We start from the raw sequence: 16,543 nt of genomic DNA on the forward strand, positions 1-16,543 counted from the left end.
AGCTGATCTACAGTGGAGGAGGAGCAAGAAGCAGCTGACCCATACTTACGGACCAAACCTTGTCAGTCATTGTCGCCTCTGACCTGGATGGCGTGGGTGTCCTGCAGCAGCCAGGGCTCTGCTCACAGAGCTAAACACTCACACCTGGCCCAGGAGTCGGAGAAGCTGGAGGAGGTTCTAGGGCAGTGATGGCGAACCTATGACACGCGTGTCAGAGGTGACACGCGAACTCATTTTTTTGGTTCATTTTTCTTTGTTAAATGGCATTTAAATATATAAAATAAATATCAAAAATATAAGTCTTTGTTTTACTATGGTTGCAAATATCAAAAAATTTCTATATGTGACACGGCACCAGAGTTAAGTTAGGGTTTTTCAAAATGCTGACACGCCGAGCTCAAAAGGTTCGCCATCACTGATCTAGGGGAAGATGGAGCAGGTGCAGGTCTGGCTGCTGGCTTATGCCAACGAGATGAGCCAGCAGGTAAGCAACAACGTGGGAGAGCTACAGAATAGCTTCTGCTTCACTTCCGTCCCCCGGATCTCTCTGTGGTCCGACCTACCTGGGAAGGGAATTCTGGGAAATGTCATTGACATATTCAAAGCCACCACAGGTGGGGGCCTGGGCATTGGTATCTTTCAAAGCCCTCCATGTGATTGCATGCACAGGGATTGAGATATGCTCTCTTCCTCCCTTGAGAGGCACTCCTGTAATGTAGTGGTCGGGATCCGATACCACAAGAACACAGCATTGAAGCTGGGAGCCATGTTGCAAGGAGGTGAGGAGGAAGTAAGTGATGAAGCAATGGAAACCACGGGCCTAGACCGTGCTTTTGAGAAGTGTGTTAGTAAAGGTCAAAAGAACAAAACCTAGGGCAGCCAGTGCAGTTAGCTACATCAAACAAGTATATTCTCATGTTTGGGGCAGAGTCGGGATTGACTTCCTCCTCCTCCGAGCTTCTTCAGCCCTTTGCTGGTTTCCTTGGTTCATTCCACATCTTGCCTGAGCCCGAGGTTGCTTTCGGACTATGTGGAGAATCTGGGGATACAGGGATTGCTTTTCATCTGTGCTCAGATTACAGGTTTGGGGAGTATTTTAAAGAGAGAGGCTCAATCTGAAGTTTCTGGATTGAATAAAGATGAGGAGAGATGGGATTAGCAGATAAGGGAATTGAAACTATTGGAGAAGAATGGAAAGGAATGGAAACAAAATTCCTTTAACATTTAGGAAATATAGAGTATAGTTCTGTAGGCTGTGCCCTGCCCGGGAACTGAATTGTGACCTCCAGGCTCACGGGTCAATGCTCAACCACTGAGTCACACCAGCTGGGCATGACATATCTACATATCATTTGTATGTTGTCTGATAAATTTGCATTTTTGTTACTATTGTGCTGCCTTCTATCCTCAATTCATAAAAATGGATCAGTGGTTCACAAGTGATTCTCTGAAATATACATACATTCAGAGAATGACACACTGTGTCTCAGAAAAGCTTTGCAAACCTAACAAAGGACGTGTTACAGTGCAAATACGGAACATACATCTGTGAACTCCATGCAGCAGCCCGAAATGGAAAGAGCGAGCTGAATGCATGATGATGACTATCAGGAAATTTAGTTTTAGTAGACTAAGAATCCATTTATCCCTAATTTCCTGCAGAATCTTTTTTGCTATAGACTTGGTTAAATTGTAATATGATGTTCTTGAGCCACTTCCTAGCACAACAAAGTGGATTATTGGTAAACCAATCAAGTTCTTCTAGAACAAGTACAAAACAATGCTTTGCAGTATGTTACATTGAATAATATTGTCATTGAAATCAGAGGAGAGAACAAAACAGAGGTTTGTTCAAATTTTTAGTCCTGCCAGTAAAAACTATTACAAGTCACACTGTTGCTGAGACATTTTTAAGAACAGTTACAAAGCCCTGGCCTGTGTTTTTCAGTGGTTAGAGCATGACCCGTGAACCAAAGCGTCGGGGGTTCAATTTCCTGGTCAAGGACCTGTACCTGGGTTTAGGGTTCAATTCCCCACCCTGGGGACATGTGTGGGGGGGCAACCAATTGATGTCTCTCTCTCACATTCATATTTTTTTCTCCCTCTCTCCCTCCCTCCCTTTCACTCTCTCTAAAAGTCGATGGAAAAATTAACACACACACACACACACACACACACACACACACACACACAGAATAGCCACAAAGTCAGTGACAAAGATAGCAGAAGAGAGCAGTATTGCCAACATTCCTCTTGTATGTGACGCTGTCGGAGCTGAAGCTTTAGTGTGCATCAGAATCACCTGAGAGCTGTGTCCCACCATTTCTGATTTTGGTAGATGCTGCTGCTGCTGGTGGTTGAGGATGGCGAGAACCACTGGTGTAGATGCCAAGTTACTGTCAGGTGTGCCTGCTGGCAGATACTTTCCTGGACAAAATAGCTGGACAGAACACTTATGCCCAGAATAGAAAGCACTTGTCTACTGATACCATGCATGGGTGAGGGGAACGAGCTCAGTGACTTCTCATTGGAAAATCTATGCTAAAAAGAAAAAGGATTTTTTTTCTCACACAGTTCATTGCGCCAGCTGTGATATAGATCGGGAGGGACACTAGGATTGGTACGGAGGGAGCACCAGCCTCCGTGGGCAGGCAAGGACTTTACTCTGGTTGCACCTAAATTCCCTCCCACACTCTGCTTTACTTACAGAGGATAGTCAGTGGTCATTAGAAGACGTTGTCCTTGATTCAGAGTTGAGGATAATAGAGAAAATTGTGAATGCGATGAAAGCATGATAATTGAATGTACATATTTCATGTGCTGTGCCAAGAAATAGGCAGCAAATGTTTAAACATTGAGATAATTGACATATAATACTGTATTAGTTTTTGGTGTGCAATATAATGATTTGATGTGTGTATATATTGCAAAATGATTACCAAAATAAGTGTAGTTAACACTCATCACCAGATATAGCTACACTTTTTTTTAAGTGTGTGATGGGAACTTTTAAGGTTTAGACTTTTAGGGGCTGCAAAATTAAAACAACTTGTTTTCCCACTGAAGGCTGTTGGCTATCGATGAGGAAGGTGCTCAAGAGTTTCTGGAATGAAGGATGACTTTAAAAACATTTATTTACCACATTGATAATATGAGTACAGACCATTTCTGGAATTTCAAGCGGTGTAGCTCAGCAGAACGCTCCATGTCTGTCTAGCCTGAACTAGAGGAAATGGGGTATGAATAGCCTGATCTCTAGTAGTTTGATGCTTTGCTAATTGGATGACATCCTTTCTTTGTTTGAGAAATAAATTCATGATGTATCATTGGGCATGTTTTGAAACCACAAACATCAGCTGCAACTAAACACACAAGACAATTTCCAGAGCCCCACACAAGTCAGAACAGGATCTGGAGTTCATTTGGCACCACCTCCCAGGCTGGACAATCCATACCCCAGCCCTTTACTGCAGCGATTTTCAGCTGGTGTGCCACAGAATTTAAAACATGCAATGCATTACTATTTAGTTAGGAGCACTGACCTCTTTGGTTGTCAAATAAAAAAGGACAACAGTCAACACAACAGTAGCCATTCTGTGGGAATGTCCAGTCTTGAGCCATAAATATAGATCATATAACAGAGTTGCATCTAATTGGTTACATTGCATAATAAAGTTTTATCTGATTGGTTAATTCTTGGTGCCAGAAATCTTTATATACAAGTATAGGCACCTTATTAAAAAAGAATTGTTTTGGAGCCCGGCTGGTATGGTTCAGTGGTTGAACATTGACCTATGACCCAGGAGATCATGGTTTGATTCCCATTCAGGCACATGCCTGGGTTGTTGGCTCAATCCCCAGTAGGAGGCATGTGGGAGGCAGCTGATTGATGATTCTCTCTCATCATTGATGTTTATATCTCTCCCTCTTCCTTCCTCTCTGAAATCAATAAAAACATATTTAAAACAAATAAAAATAATTTTAAAAATCCCTTTGGAGTAAAAAGGGTAGGTAATTACTATCTTTTTTTGGTAAATTAGTAAAAATTATACCTATTTTTGTCAGATCAGCAAAAAATATATTTTTTGTGTGCCACAGAATTTTAGTAATTAGTTTACGTGTGCCATGAGATGAGAAAGGTTGAAATTGGTTCTTGACTGTACTAGCTTATTCATTTAGCATCCAAAAGATCATTAAAAGTATGAGACTTCCTTTCCTACTTTACTGAAAAATTTCTCCATAATTTCTGATTCACATGTGAGCCAAATATCTAGAACCATTTGGGAGAATTATCAAATGCACTTGCTTTTATTTCTGAAAAATTCTGACTGGAAACTTGAATCTTCTGGTTTTTTTGGAAATAAATAATAGAAAAGCACCAGTTAGATGCGGGTCTTAATCTATGGCATGAGCTAGGGATATAGATATCTTAGTGAAAAACCGGCAAGTGATAATGCTCCTCATTGATTTGAAGCTGTTTGCCATTTTGTTTATTTTATTTCATTTCATTTTTAAATTTGTGACTCATCTATTTTTTAAAAGCACACTAGATTGGTGTTCTGCATGTGTTCCAAATGGCCATTAAATGGTCATTTACAGATTGATATCACCATTAGCTGCACAGATTTTTTTCCCAAAGGTTTGGAGATACTGCTCCCTGGTAATGCTATATTAGCGCCACCATGTGGAGAGAAGGAACAATACTATTCTTTCTATGGTTAAAAAAAAAGAGAACTGATCCTCTTGCATTTAAGATTACTAAACTTTTGCCTACCATATTTTAGGAAAAACAGAACATCATTTTTAGAGAAAACCTCATTAGATGAAATTTTATTGAGCGTTTGCTGGATGCTAGGCTTGTGCTAAGCCCTTTACATGTATTATCTCATTGCCTCCTTACCATGACCCATGAGCCACGGTTACTCCTCTTTACAGATACAGGGAAGTGTTCAGATTAAGCACCTCAAATGCCTTCTAAAAGTCAACACCAAGAAGATATGCACATAAAAATATTATTAACTCCATCCACTAAACTTTCTGTGCCCTTAAGACAAGCTGAGCAGTCCAGCTTTCAAATGCGAGCACAAGGCACATTTCTGTCTCTGAGGCATCATTTCATTACGGAAGGAAAGTCTTATTTCGGGGTCTTCTCTATGGATCTCATCTGGTTTGCTTTTTGTCTGGAAGTTCAAAGAGCTGAGAGTGGAGTGAGCTCTAGTATTTTATTCCCGTAGAAACAAAACCCGCGTTGCCCTAATTGCTCAGAAGACGCCGAATGATCAGTCTAAAGATTTTCAAGTTGTTAACCTGACTCCTGGTCACATGACCTGGAGGTTCACAAAGGGCAGGAAAGTGTACTTTTAATTGAAGGGTATAAGTTTGTTACTTGCATTTGGGGTTATAAATCTAAACTTGTTTAATATTGTACATCTTGTTTAATATTGTACATCTTTTACTATAAGAGACTTGAAATATACATCTTAACTCATATACCCTGAAATACTACCGATCAAATATTTGCTTAAGTTAGTAAACATTAGACAATAGCTCACAGCGCTGCTAGAGGCATCCGTCATTTATATTGTAGTATTAATAAAGCAAGGTCCATTTTGTGTCAGCACTTAGTGATGGCCACTTGGGGGAATGAGATGTTTGAGGAGTGAAGAGAGGCAAATGCTTTGGAGCACTTTGGCTGGGACAGGTAAGTCTGAGTGAACCATCCTGATGCAGGAAGGCCTGGTCCCAGATATCAAATTTAGTCAGGGGCACTGACCTCTTCCCTTAGATTGTCAAATTTAAAAAATGACAACAGCCCAACACAGCAATAGCCGTCCAGTCTGAATGCCCTGTCTTGAACCATAAATATACAGGTCATATAATAAAGTTGCATCTTGGTCACATCGCATGATAAGGTTGCAGCTGATTGGCTAATTCTTGGTACCAGATATCCTTATATTTTGGAGAAAAAAGGGTAGCTAATTACTACTACTATTATTATTATTATTATAAGTGCTGTAAAGTCAACTCAATCCTTATAAGAAGATCCTGATATTACTTAGTTTTACAGATGAAGCAGCCGAGGCACAGAGATGAATAGCTTGCCAGTGTTACGCAGTTGGTAACAAGTGTTACTAGATTTGTCTCCAGGAAGCCTGACTCTAGCGGTTATGGCTCGTGACCATTGTTCAAATTGTCTGTAATTTCCAGGCCTAGGTTTTCTAGTTTTTAAAAGTACTTTCAACTATGTTTTTTCATCTATGCCTTCAAAGTGACTGTGAGGTAATATTCAGGAGCTGAAAGGGAAGAAACTATGGAAAGTAGAAAGAGCTTAAAGAGATTCCGTTGAGGCATTCTGTGAGTTCGAGGACGCTAGAGTTGGAAAGATATTTATAATTGAACTAGAGGCCCGATGCACAAAATTCGTGCAGCCCTGGCTTCATCCGGAAGGTCATCTGGAAGGTGTTCAGCTGCCTGGTCTAATTAGCACATTACACTTTTATTATAGATTTGTGCAAATTTTAAAAGTTAGATGTACATTATCATGACTAGTATTTACAAGAAGTTTACTATTCAGCTACATTTTTTTTTTGGTATTTTTAATTTCAGTCTATTATTCTTAGAGGGAGGGATTCATTTTTCAGTTGCCTTTCCATGAAACAGTATATTTCTAATGGCAATAGAGTGAGCAGGTCTCCCCCTTAAGTATAAGAAATGTTCTGTAGACATTAAATAATTCTTCATGGATATAATTGAGAATGAAGAAAATGTAAGTATTTAAGTTTTGAGACCTCTCAATCCCAAATCCAATTTCTGTAACAATGGCAACATCACAAACTCTCCCTTGGACTTAGTTCAATAACATCATAGGAACTTGATGAATGATTATTTATTGAGCCCACATACAGGGTGCTCTCTTAACACTTGGTAATCAAATACTGCATGAGACCAGGGGGTTAGAAAATATGTATTATCTTCATTTTGTAGATAAGGTGACAGATAAAGAGGGAGGAAAAAAGACTGACAGTAACCAAAGTGGTAGATAGGCAGTGGTTACAAAACCACTAAGACCATGTAATTCGCCTGGTAGACCCTTTTCTGATCAAGATATTTTAGAGTCAGCATATGAAGGGCTATCAACGTGGGCATGGGAGAATCATTGCAGCAACCATGTCTTGCAAAATTTAGAGATGGATTGAGAAATACTCAAATGAAATCGTAGTTTCTTACCCAGTTTTTAGAAGCTATACTAGAACAGGAGAGAATTGCAGCGGTCAAGTTATAGCTCCAATAGGAAGTGCGCAGTAAGATAGCACCTTGGGGAATCACAATGGAGAAATAGCCTTCTATCCCTACACATGAACACCCTAACGGCCTAACCTATTTGTAGTGACATAAGAAGCAGAACAGTTCTGCAAACATCTGTAAAAGCATAAAATAGTTTTTAAAACAAAACTGTGAAAGTTCTCATGTGGAAGCTGCTTCTAGCCAGGAAATAATACAAGAGTAACTGAAATTGTAATCAGAGTCATTAATGTAGACGTAAGATGCTAGGAGAACACAGGAAAACAAAGACATTCTTTAAGAAAAGTAATAGTGGATGATTTTAAAGTCCCTATAAATGTAAGAAATATTTTACTGAATTCAGTTGCAGGACTCTCTGAGGTGCTAAAACAATTTTCTTTCGGAGAGTTTTACATCAGAGATCATTTTGGTCAGATTCCTTACTAAGTGGTAGAAATGAAATCAACAGTTTGAGGAAATACAACTTGATTATTATTTTCATGGCTTTATTAAGAAGCAGGAAGAATTTGGCAGTTGATTAATCCTGTGGTAAAGATTAATTCAAATGTATAAAGGGTGGCCACCAAGAGATTATGTGAAAAGCAGCCTTATAGTTTTGAAATAATGCTTTGGGAGTTACTTAAAAAATTATACATATACCACAGGTCTTTGGATAACAAAATAAGCACACTTAAGGTAGATACCCTTGAGGAACTCTGAGATGCAGAATTCAGAATGTCTGCAAGTGGCTGGTGCAGGAATACCACCTGGAGTTGACAGGCAATAAAGCGTTTGGCAGACATAGCCAGCAACCTCTCATTTCTCTCTGATGCAGTCCCATCTCTCCCCTCCGCGCCCCCCAACCCGCCTCGCCATGTGCAGCAAGTAAAAGAGATTTACCTGTTTTGGAAATACCCTTATAATGTATGTAAGTTTGCAACCAGTAGAGCCTATGACTAAGTTGGTTACTGGAATCAAACAACTGTGGATCCCACTACCAGCTCTGTTCTTTTCTAGCATTGCGAAATGGGGCAAGTTACTTCGTTTTTCTGGGCCACAGTTTAATATTTGTAAAATGGGAATAAAAACTTTCAGAAGTTTTACATCTCTATTAGGAATGCAGTGTTAATTATTTTATTTTATTGTTTTTTTAACATAAAATATTTTTATTGATTTTTAGGAAGGAAGAGGGAGAGAGAGAGAGAGTGAGCAAGCATCCATAGCTGCCTCCTGCACACCCCCTATAAGGGGTCAGGGGTTGAGCCTGCAACCCAGCATGTGCCCTGATCCGAAATTGAATGGGCAACCTTTTGGTGTGCGGGACGATGTCCAACCAATGAACCACACCGGCCAGGTCTTTTTCACTTTTTAATGTACCCTATGGTAGTAAAATGCTTTTGTTTTGTTCTGTTAATTCTCACCTGAGGATATTTTTCCATTGATTTTTAGAGTGGAAGGGAGGGAGGGGGAGAGACAGAGGGAGAGAAACATCAATGTGAGAGAGACACACCAATTGGTTACCTCCCCGTTGTGTCCCAACCATGGCCGGGGATTGAGCCTGCAAACGAGGTCTGTACCCTGATGGACATTGAACCCAGCACCCTTCAGTCTGCACACGGCTCTATCCACTGCGCCAAACCTGCCAGGGCAGTAAAATGCTTTTGTTGCCTGCACGTTTGTACTCTATTTTATAAGTTGAATTATCAAGGGCAAAGCCCACTGTCCTTTCCCTCTAGCGGTCATTTTCTGAGTCGTCTCTCTGTCTTCCAGAATCCCCTACTTTGAAACTAGCGCTGCCAACGGGACAAACATAAGCGAGGCGATCGAGACGCTCCTGGACCTGATAATGAAGCGGATGGAGCGGTGCGTGGACAAGTCCTGGATTCCCGAAGGCGTGGTGCGGCCCAATGGCCACCCCTCTGCTGACCAGTTAAGTGAAGGAAAGCCGAAGGGGGCCTGTGGCTGTTGAAGAGTCACGTGAGCTCCACGATGAATTGCGTGGCCCGTGTCTGGAATCTCCTCTATGGGTGACACACGGCACAGAGAGAGATTAACGGGCATTGTGTACAGACTCCTCACTATCCCGATTAGGCCAATCAATAAAGCATCCAGTTTTAAAATCAGTTTGCCGCAGCTTTTTAAATGTTTCTCTAAGATTCAGCCTGAGAGTTAGGAGGAATGTTGCACATAGCCAAAAGTGCCTTCTAAAACCTTACCTAGCCAATGGCAGTAGATCATTCAAGGATTCGGGATTTTTGTAGCCACAGAAGAGTGCATTTATTGTGAAGAATGACTGAAGATATCGTCACCTGCCTTAACAGAGATCGGCCCGGTGTCTCACATTCGAGATCTTAGATGCAATTATAAAACTATCAGTCTTTAACCCAAATGGAAATATCTTACTTGTACTGTAGGTGACCTTCTAAAATGCCTTGAATATTAAACCCCTTGAATATTAAACAAGAATATGCACAAACATCGGGTTCAGTGTCCTCAAGTATTAATTCATGTAAGCATTCTCTTTAAAATGAGTATTGGACAAATTATGGCCACATCTCTAGACCCTGGATAAACTGGATCAATCAAGTATGTACTGACTGTGATTCTTGTTTGTGGGGAAGGGATTGGGGCTGAGGGCGGGGGTGGCTTACGATAGCATGAGCAACTGAAATGGGGCTTAATGCCCAGTGCGGCTGCTGTGTTCCCACTGCTCTTCAGGTTTGATGGAAGGGACAGAGAACTAGGTTGTCATGGCTTCAGTTCACTGTGATCTTAGCATTTATCCTTGGCCCACACGTGGCCACATCTGAACACAGCTGGTGCTTATGCTAAGTTGTTTGTAATAAGTAAATATTTAGCTTCTTTTTCTTCATATTTGTAATGTTGGTCTGGTGTCCTCTTTCAATTGGCATGTGAACTACCAATCTTCGGTCTTCACCATCAGGCCCTGGATTGTGGATCTGTGCAACTTGTTTTATTTTTACATTGGCGGAGTTGAAGGAATTTGTTCTTAATTATGTAAAATGTCCTTTTGCTATTTAGTGGACAATTTAATTTAATTTAAGTGGTTACTTTTGCACTCCAGCTCAATATAAGGAAAATAAAGTGTTCTATGGCCTGTATTCTTCACTGGGATCAGGGGCATCTGTATTTGCTGGGTCTTGCCAAGGTCACGTATTCTTCTACACTGCCAAAGTGTCTTTATACCCAACTAAAGATGGTTTTAAAATGTGCTTTGTGGCAGTTTATAAAGGTCAAAGGGGACAATTCTTATTTATTAAAGTGGTTTAAATAGATTAAAATTTCCAAAAAGTTTAATAACTATTTAGAGAACAATACATTATAATTTAAATAAATGTATTTACATAAAATAAATATAAATGTATGTTGTGGTAGCAGATGTTTGGCAAAGTGTAATTAGAAAAATACAACTTTTTTGGAAAGTAATTGCTTTTACATAATTATTTTCAAATGGCTTTTTCTTGAGTACCTATTCTGTTTTGTTTTGTTTTGTTTATTTTTGCCACAACTCCCTTAAAAAACTTAGCTATGGTTACTAAGATGTTATGTATTTCTGTCCTTAAAATGAGAACTTCTTTTAAATCCTAAAGAAGCCATTGTGTCCTATGCATTTGAATTGTATATTCTAGTGAGGAAAGATTCAGACACTTCAAGGGCAGAGTCATGCTCACAGTGGTACCTTCTCAAGTGGCCATGTCAGTGGAGTAAATCATATTTTTACATTTACATATCAGGGAACATTTTATATGGTCTGTTTGTATAATTAAAAAGAAGATGATTTTGTATGTTTCTGTTTTTTTAAGAACCAAATGAGCAATTAGCCACAGATCCTATTGGCCTTAAACATAATATACAATTAAAACATGTATACCTGATACAGTGCACATACATGAACTGTCTTTAATTATTGAAATAAATAAATTGTATTCTCTTTGGAAATTCATAGTTTAAATTTGTTATTGAAGTGCCATATTTTTGTGAGTCAATGTATTTTTCTATTTATAAGTCTGTGTAAAAGTGAATTGTATCTTCAGTGACTGTTGTGCCAATTGAGCTTATAATAAAGCTAGAGGCCCAGTGCACAAAATTTGTGCATGGGGTGTGTGTGTCCCTCAGCCTGGTCTGCACCCTCTCACAATCCAGGACCCCTTGGGGGATGTCCTACTGCCAGCAGTCAGACATCCCTCTCGCAATCCAGGACCGCTGGCTCCTAACTGCTTGCCTGCCTGCCTGATTGCCCCTAACCACTTGCCTGCCTGCCCGATCACCCTGAACCACTCTGCCTGCCTGCCTCATTGCCCCTAACCACTCGCCTGTCTGCCTGATCACTCCTAACTACTCTGCCTGCCTGTCTGATTGCCCCTAACCACCTCTGCCTGCCTGCCTGATCACCCCTGACCACCTCTGCCTCGGACCCCGCCGCCAAAGCTTCATCAGGAAGGATGTCCAGAATGATGTCTGGAAGGTCGTTCAGCTGTCCGGTCTAATTAGCATATTACGCTTTTATTATTATAGATAGTGGTCTAGTCTCTCAAGTTTGTATATGAATGTAACTTCATTTCCCATCACATTGTTTCAAACCAGAGGTCATAATACTAAAGGAAACCAAATCCAGGGGCACAATTTCCATCAGTTCCTTGATGAGGGGCCAACCAAGACAACATGTTCTGGAGAAAGTAAGCCAAATACGTTACATCAAACATATGTAGAGCACGGATCACATGGGAAGTGTTGTACTAGCCAGTCTTAAATGAACTAAACAAGGATGGTAAGGGCCTGAACAAAGACCAAGTCTGAGAGATGGAGTCAAGAGGCATTGGGAAGGTTAGAGTAATTGATTGGATGAGGAGGGAATATGTGGGGAGATGGACTCTGACCTTATTTCACTCACTCACTCCTCTGCAGGTACCCTGGCTTTGGAGCAAATATGCTCCTGCCTCAGGAATATTAGCAGTTCTTTCTGTCTGGGTAGCTAGTCTTCCATATATCTGCATGGCTCTCTCTCCCACCCTTTAAAGGTGTTCCGATGTCACCTTGTCCAAAAGGACTTTACTGCCCACTTTCTATAAAATAGTAGCTGCTTCAATAAAATGTTAAGGGGGGAAAATAGTAGTTGCTCCCCCCGCCCCCATGGCCCCAACCAGATTGTGACCTCCTGACCTGTTATCCAGCTGTGCTTTTGTACATGTTCTTCATCACCACCTGGTATATCTTTATGTTTGTCTCCATCTACTAAGACACAAGCTCCAAAATTGTTTTGCCACTACCCAGAAAAATGCCTGGTGCACATTAGATATTCAAATGGTTATTGGTTGATTGAATGAAGTACGTCAGAGACAGCAAGGTCAAGTGAAAGAGTTTTCAAAATAGGAGTCAGTGAATGTTCAAAGAGGGTAGAATTTGAAAATAAAAACAGCTTCAATAATATTTAGAAATGCTCACATATAATAAATCCATATTGGTTTATTATGATACAGGAAAACAGAAGTACATTCTGATCTTTTGAAGTTCATGTTAAGATAGTTAATCTATTTAAGAAATGTTTAATAAGGAATGCTTTGTTTGGCCTTTATTTTTTTTTATAAATGGAAAATCTCTATATGGTATCCCAGGTCTTCTATTTTGAGCAAGCTGGCTACGTAATAGAGACTATATAACTGAAAAAATCCCACTATGCAACACTTCAGTAGCTGGATAAAATGTAACGAACACATTATTTAAATGTACTGTTGACCTCTCAAGAAAGTAAGGGAAGAAATACTGCCTTTCTTCCCCCTCAACTCAGACAACAGCAACCATAGCACAACAGAGGGAACTTACAAAAACGTGGTTCTGAGTGTGGTTGGGTTTTGACAGTATTAGTAATTGAGGTGCTTGGTTTTGATGCCTATATGCCATCAGGAGAGAGCTTTGGATCTGTTAGAAGTAGCGCGCTGGCGTGGAGAGCCTCCTACCCCCAAACAACAAAGCCTGCGCCCAGTCTGTCTTAGTCTCCCCTGAGAATTTATAACCCCAAGTTATTACACAGGTTTGAGGTTTGAGCTTACAAGTGTACTACCTTTTTTTTTTTCCCCTGGGAGTATCTTAAAGCCAAGAAATTGATAAAAAGAATTAACAATGTGATTTGTGGTTGATGATACCTCTGGTTTACTTGGTAGAAGCAGAGCAAAATCTTTTCAGAGGGAACATCTCCACTCAGACCTTACAGGATTCTTTTTTTAAAAAAATTATATATATATATATTTCATAGAAGAAGGGAGATGAGAGAGAGATAGAAACATCAATGATGAGAGAGAATCATTGATCGGCTGCCTCCTGCACACTGGGGACAGGCCCATAACCCAGGTGTGTGCCCTGACCAGGTTGATGCTCAACCACTGAGCCTGCTGGCCAGGCCTTACATGATTCTTATAGAAAACACCCTACTAAGCATGGACTCACAGTTTAAAATGACAACTCATTACTTCCCCAACCCCCAGCCTCAGTAAACCAAAACCAGCAGGATTTGGTCATTAAGAACTTCAAGTAATATACTTATCAGATGGAAACCATAAAACAAAAATGTTTAAGAGAATCTATCCTAATATATAAAAAGCCAGGGTTGTCATGACTGAAACAACCAGACGGACAACCGAACAGCAGGCAGCGTTGGGCCACCAGGTCAGCAGGGGGGTTAGTGAGGGACGACCAAACGACTGAACAGCAGACTGTGTGGGGCGACCAGGATGGCAGGGGGGTTAGTGAAGGACGACCAAACGACTGAACAGCAGGCTGAATAAGGCGACCAGGCTGGCAGGGGTGGCAGTTGGGGGCGACCAGGCTGGCAGGAAGGAGCGACCAGGCCAGCGAGGAGTGGGGGGCAATTAGGGGCAACCAGGCCGGCGAAGGGGGCATTTGGGGGCAACCAGGCCGGTGGTGGTGGGGGGGGCGGAATTGGGGGCGACCAGGCCTGAGGGGCGGCAGTTAGGGGCGGTTAGGGGTGATTAGGCTGGCAGGAGAGGCAGTTAGGGGCAGGCAGGCAGGCAGGCAGAGGCGGTTAGGGGTGATCAGGCTGGCAGGGGTGGGGGGCAGTTAGGGGCAATGAGGCAGGCAGGCAGGCAGGTGAGCAGTTAGGAGCCAGCGGTCCCAGATTGTGAGAGGGATGTCCCGGATTTGAGAGGGTGCATGCTGGGCTGAGGGGACCCCTCCCCCGTGCACGAATTTCATGCACCGGGCCTCTAGTATATATATAAAAGCCCAGCAACCAGAACGGCGGAATGACTGGTTGCTATGACATGCACTGCAGTGGCCAACCAGCCCAATTTGGGCCCCGAGATCGGCCTCCTCCAACCGCCCACAGCCCTCCCCCCCAGCTTGCCCCCCTGATAGGCCTCGATTGCTGGCCAGGCTGAGGGACCCCACCCATGCACGAATTCATGCACCAGGCCTCTAGTTATAAACATAAAAGGAATTGAAACATCTGGGAAAAGAAGAAGACATTATTAAAGATACAAGGCTGGTTTGAATTAAAATAAATGACTTCACCTATGAAAAATATAGCCACTGATATTCAAAACTTAATGGTCAGAAATTAAATGGTAAATTTGACATGGTTGAAGCAAAAATTGGTGACCCAGAAGCTGGGTCAGTGAAAATTACAGAAATTAGTAGAGAGATGAAGAGTTAGTGTGAAAGACACTGAGAGATATAGGGGAAAGGTAAAAGCGCCAACTTATGTCTAACAGGAATTTTAGAAGTAGAAAGTAGAGAAAATAAAGGAAGAGGCAATATTTGAAAAGGAAATAGCTGAGGAATTTTTCAGAAATAATGAGACACACACCTTCAGTTTCAGGAATTGTGCCGTGTGGGAGTCTGGGAGCGGGGAGGGGGGGGGGGGCTGGGGGGGGCGGAGAAGGATGTAGAAAAGACAGACAAAGAGAATAAGCTGGGTCTAGGTCAGCCGTGGGCAAACTACAGCCCGCGGGCCGGATCCGGCCGGTTTGAAATGAATAAAACTAAAAAAAAAAAAAGACCGTACCCTTTTATGTAATGATGTTTACTTTGAATTTGTATTAGTTCACACAAACACTCCATCCATGCTTTTGTTCCAGCCCTCCGGTCCAGTTTAAGAACCCATTGTGGCCCTCGAGTCCAAAAGTTTGCCCACCCCTGGTCTAGCTGGATCTTCCTGTGCCTGGCTGAGGCCTCAGAGAGAGATCCAGAGGCAAGCTGAGCCTTTATTTTATAGCCAGAGGTAAACAAGGTAGTGGTCACCATAGTTACAATGTTCTTGTGAGTTTCACTTGTTTTGGCAGCACTTGCTGCATCTCCCACAGCCCATTAGCTACCCAGATAAGATCTAGGGAGAGTCATAAGGTCAAGCCTAATTATGCTAAGAGGACTGTGCCCTCTAAACTGGAACTTGTTTGTGGCTTTGCCAACAGGTCAGTCCGAGGCTTAACCCTATAGCCACTCCCTACAAAGAATCATAATTCTCAAGCAGGATACATAAAAAAAATTAGTATTTCCAAGATTTCAATTCAATTTGTTGGATGTGGAACACATGCTCTTCTCCCCTCTCTCTTATATTCTATTCTAATTGAAAGGAAAAAATAATTTCTAAGACTGCTTACTCACCCATTCAACCTAAAGTGAAGCACTGAGTATGGGATTAAAACATAGATAACGGATGTGGATTCTGACATTGAAGATAAGAGGGTAAAGCTGGGTGGTCATTTGGATGTGAAGGGCAGGACATTTCTTGTTCAAGTAGCAGGATAAAGCAGAGGATCGGTGTAAAGGGCTTGGGAAGACTGGTGAGGCTCCTCTCTGTTGTTGAGGGGGATAAGAGGACAAGATTAAACAAGGTTGATAATGAAGTGTTGGACAAATGTTTATTACTAAAATTTCTGGTATGAATTGCTAATTAAATGATTAGACAAGAAAAATACAAGTACCAGATAAAAGGAAAAATTATATGCATTTGCAGATTATAACCAGACAAACTGATGCTAGAGTTTATTTTGTTTTATTTTTTAAATATATTTCCATTGATTTCAGAGAGGAAGGGAGAGGAAGAGAGAGATAGAAACATCAATAATGAGAGAACCATTCATCAACTGCCTCCTGCATGCCCCCTACTGGGGATCGAGCACGCAACCCGGGCATGTGCCCTTGACCAGAATAGGACCAGTGACCCTTCAGTCCGTAGGCTAACACTCTATCCACTGAGCCAAACTGGCTAGGGCTGATGCTAGAGTTT

The 16,543-nt window shown here is 41.5% G+C and overlaps 1 protein-coding gene across 1 annotated transcript in view; it reads left to right on the top strand.

Moving 5' to 3' along the window:
• Positions 1-11,241, top strand: part of RAB27A (RAB27A, member RAS oncogene family) — a 68,700-nt gene extending 57,459 nt beyond the window's left edge. The window contains exons 9-10 of the mRNA XM_023751631.1: positions 8,164-8,183; positions 9,052-11,241. Coding sequence (XP_023607399.1) covers positions 8,164-8,183; positions 9,052-9,250 — 219 coding nt within the window. The 3' untranslated portion in view covers positions 9,251-11,241. The remainder of the gene's footprint in view (positions 1-8,163; positions 8,184-9,051) is intronic.
• Positions 11,242-16,543: the final 5,302 nt, after the last annotated feature.

The sequence above is a fragment of the Myotis lucifugus genome, unplaced genomic scaffold (genome assembly GCF_000147115.1).
Source record: "Myotis lucifugus unplaced genomic scaffold, Myoluc2.0 scaffold_23, whole genome shotgun sequence".
NCBI classification, from domain to species: Eukaryota; Metazoa; Chordata; class Mammalia; order Chiroptera; family Vespertilionidae; genus Myotis; species Myotis lucifugus.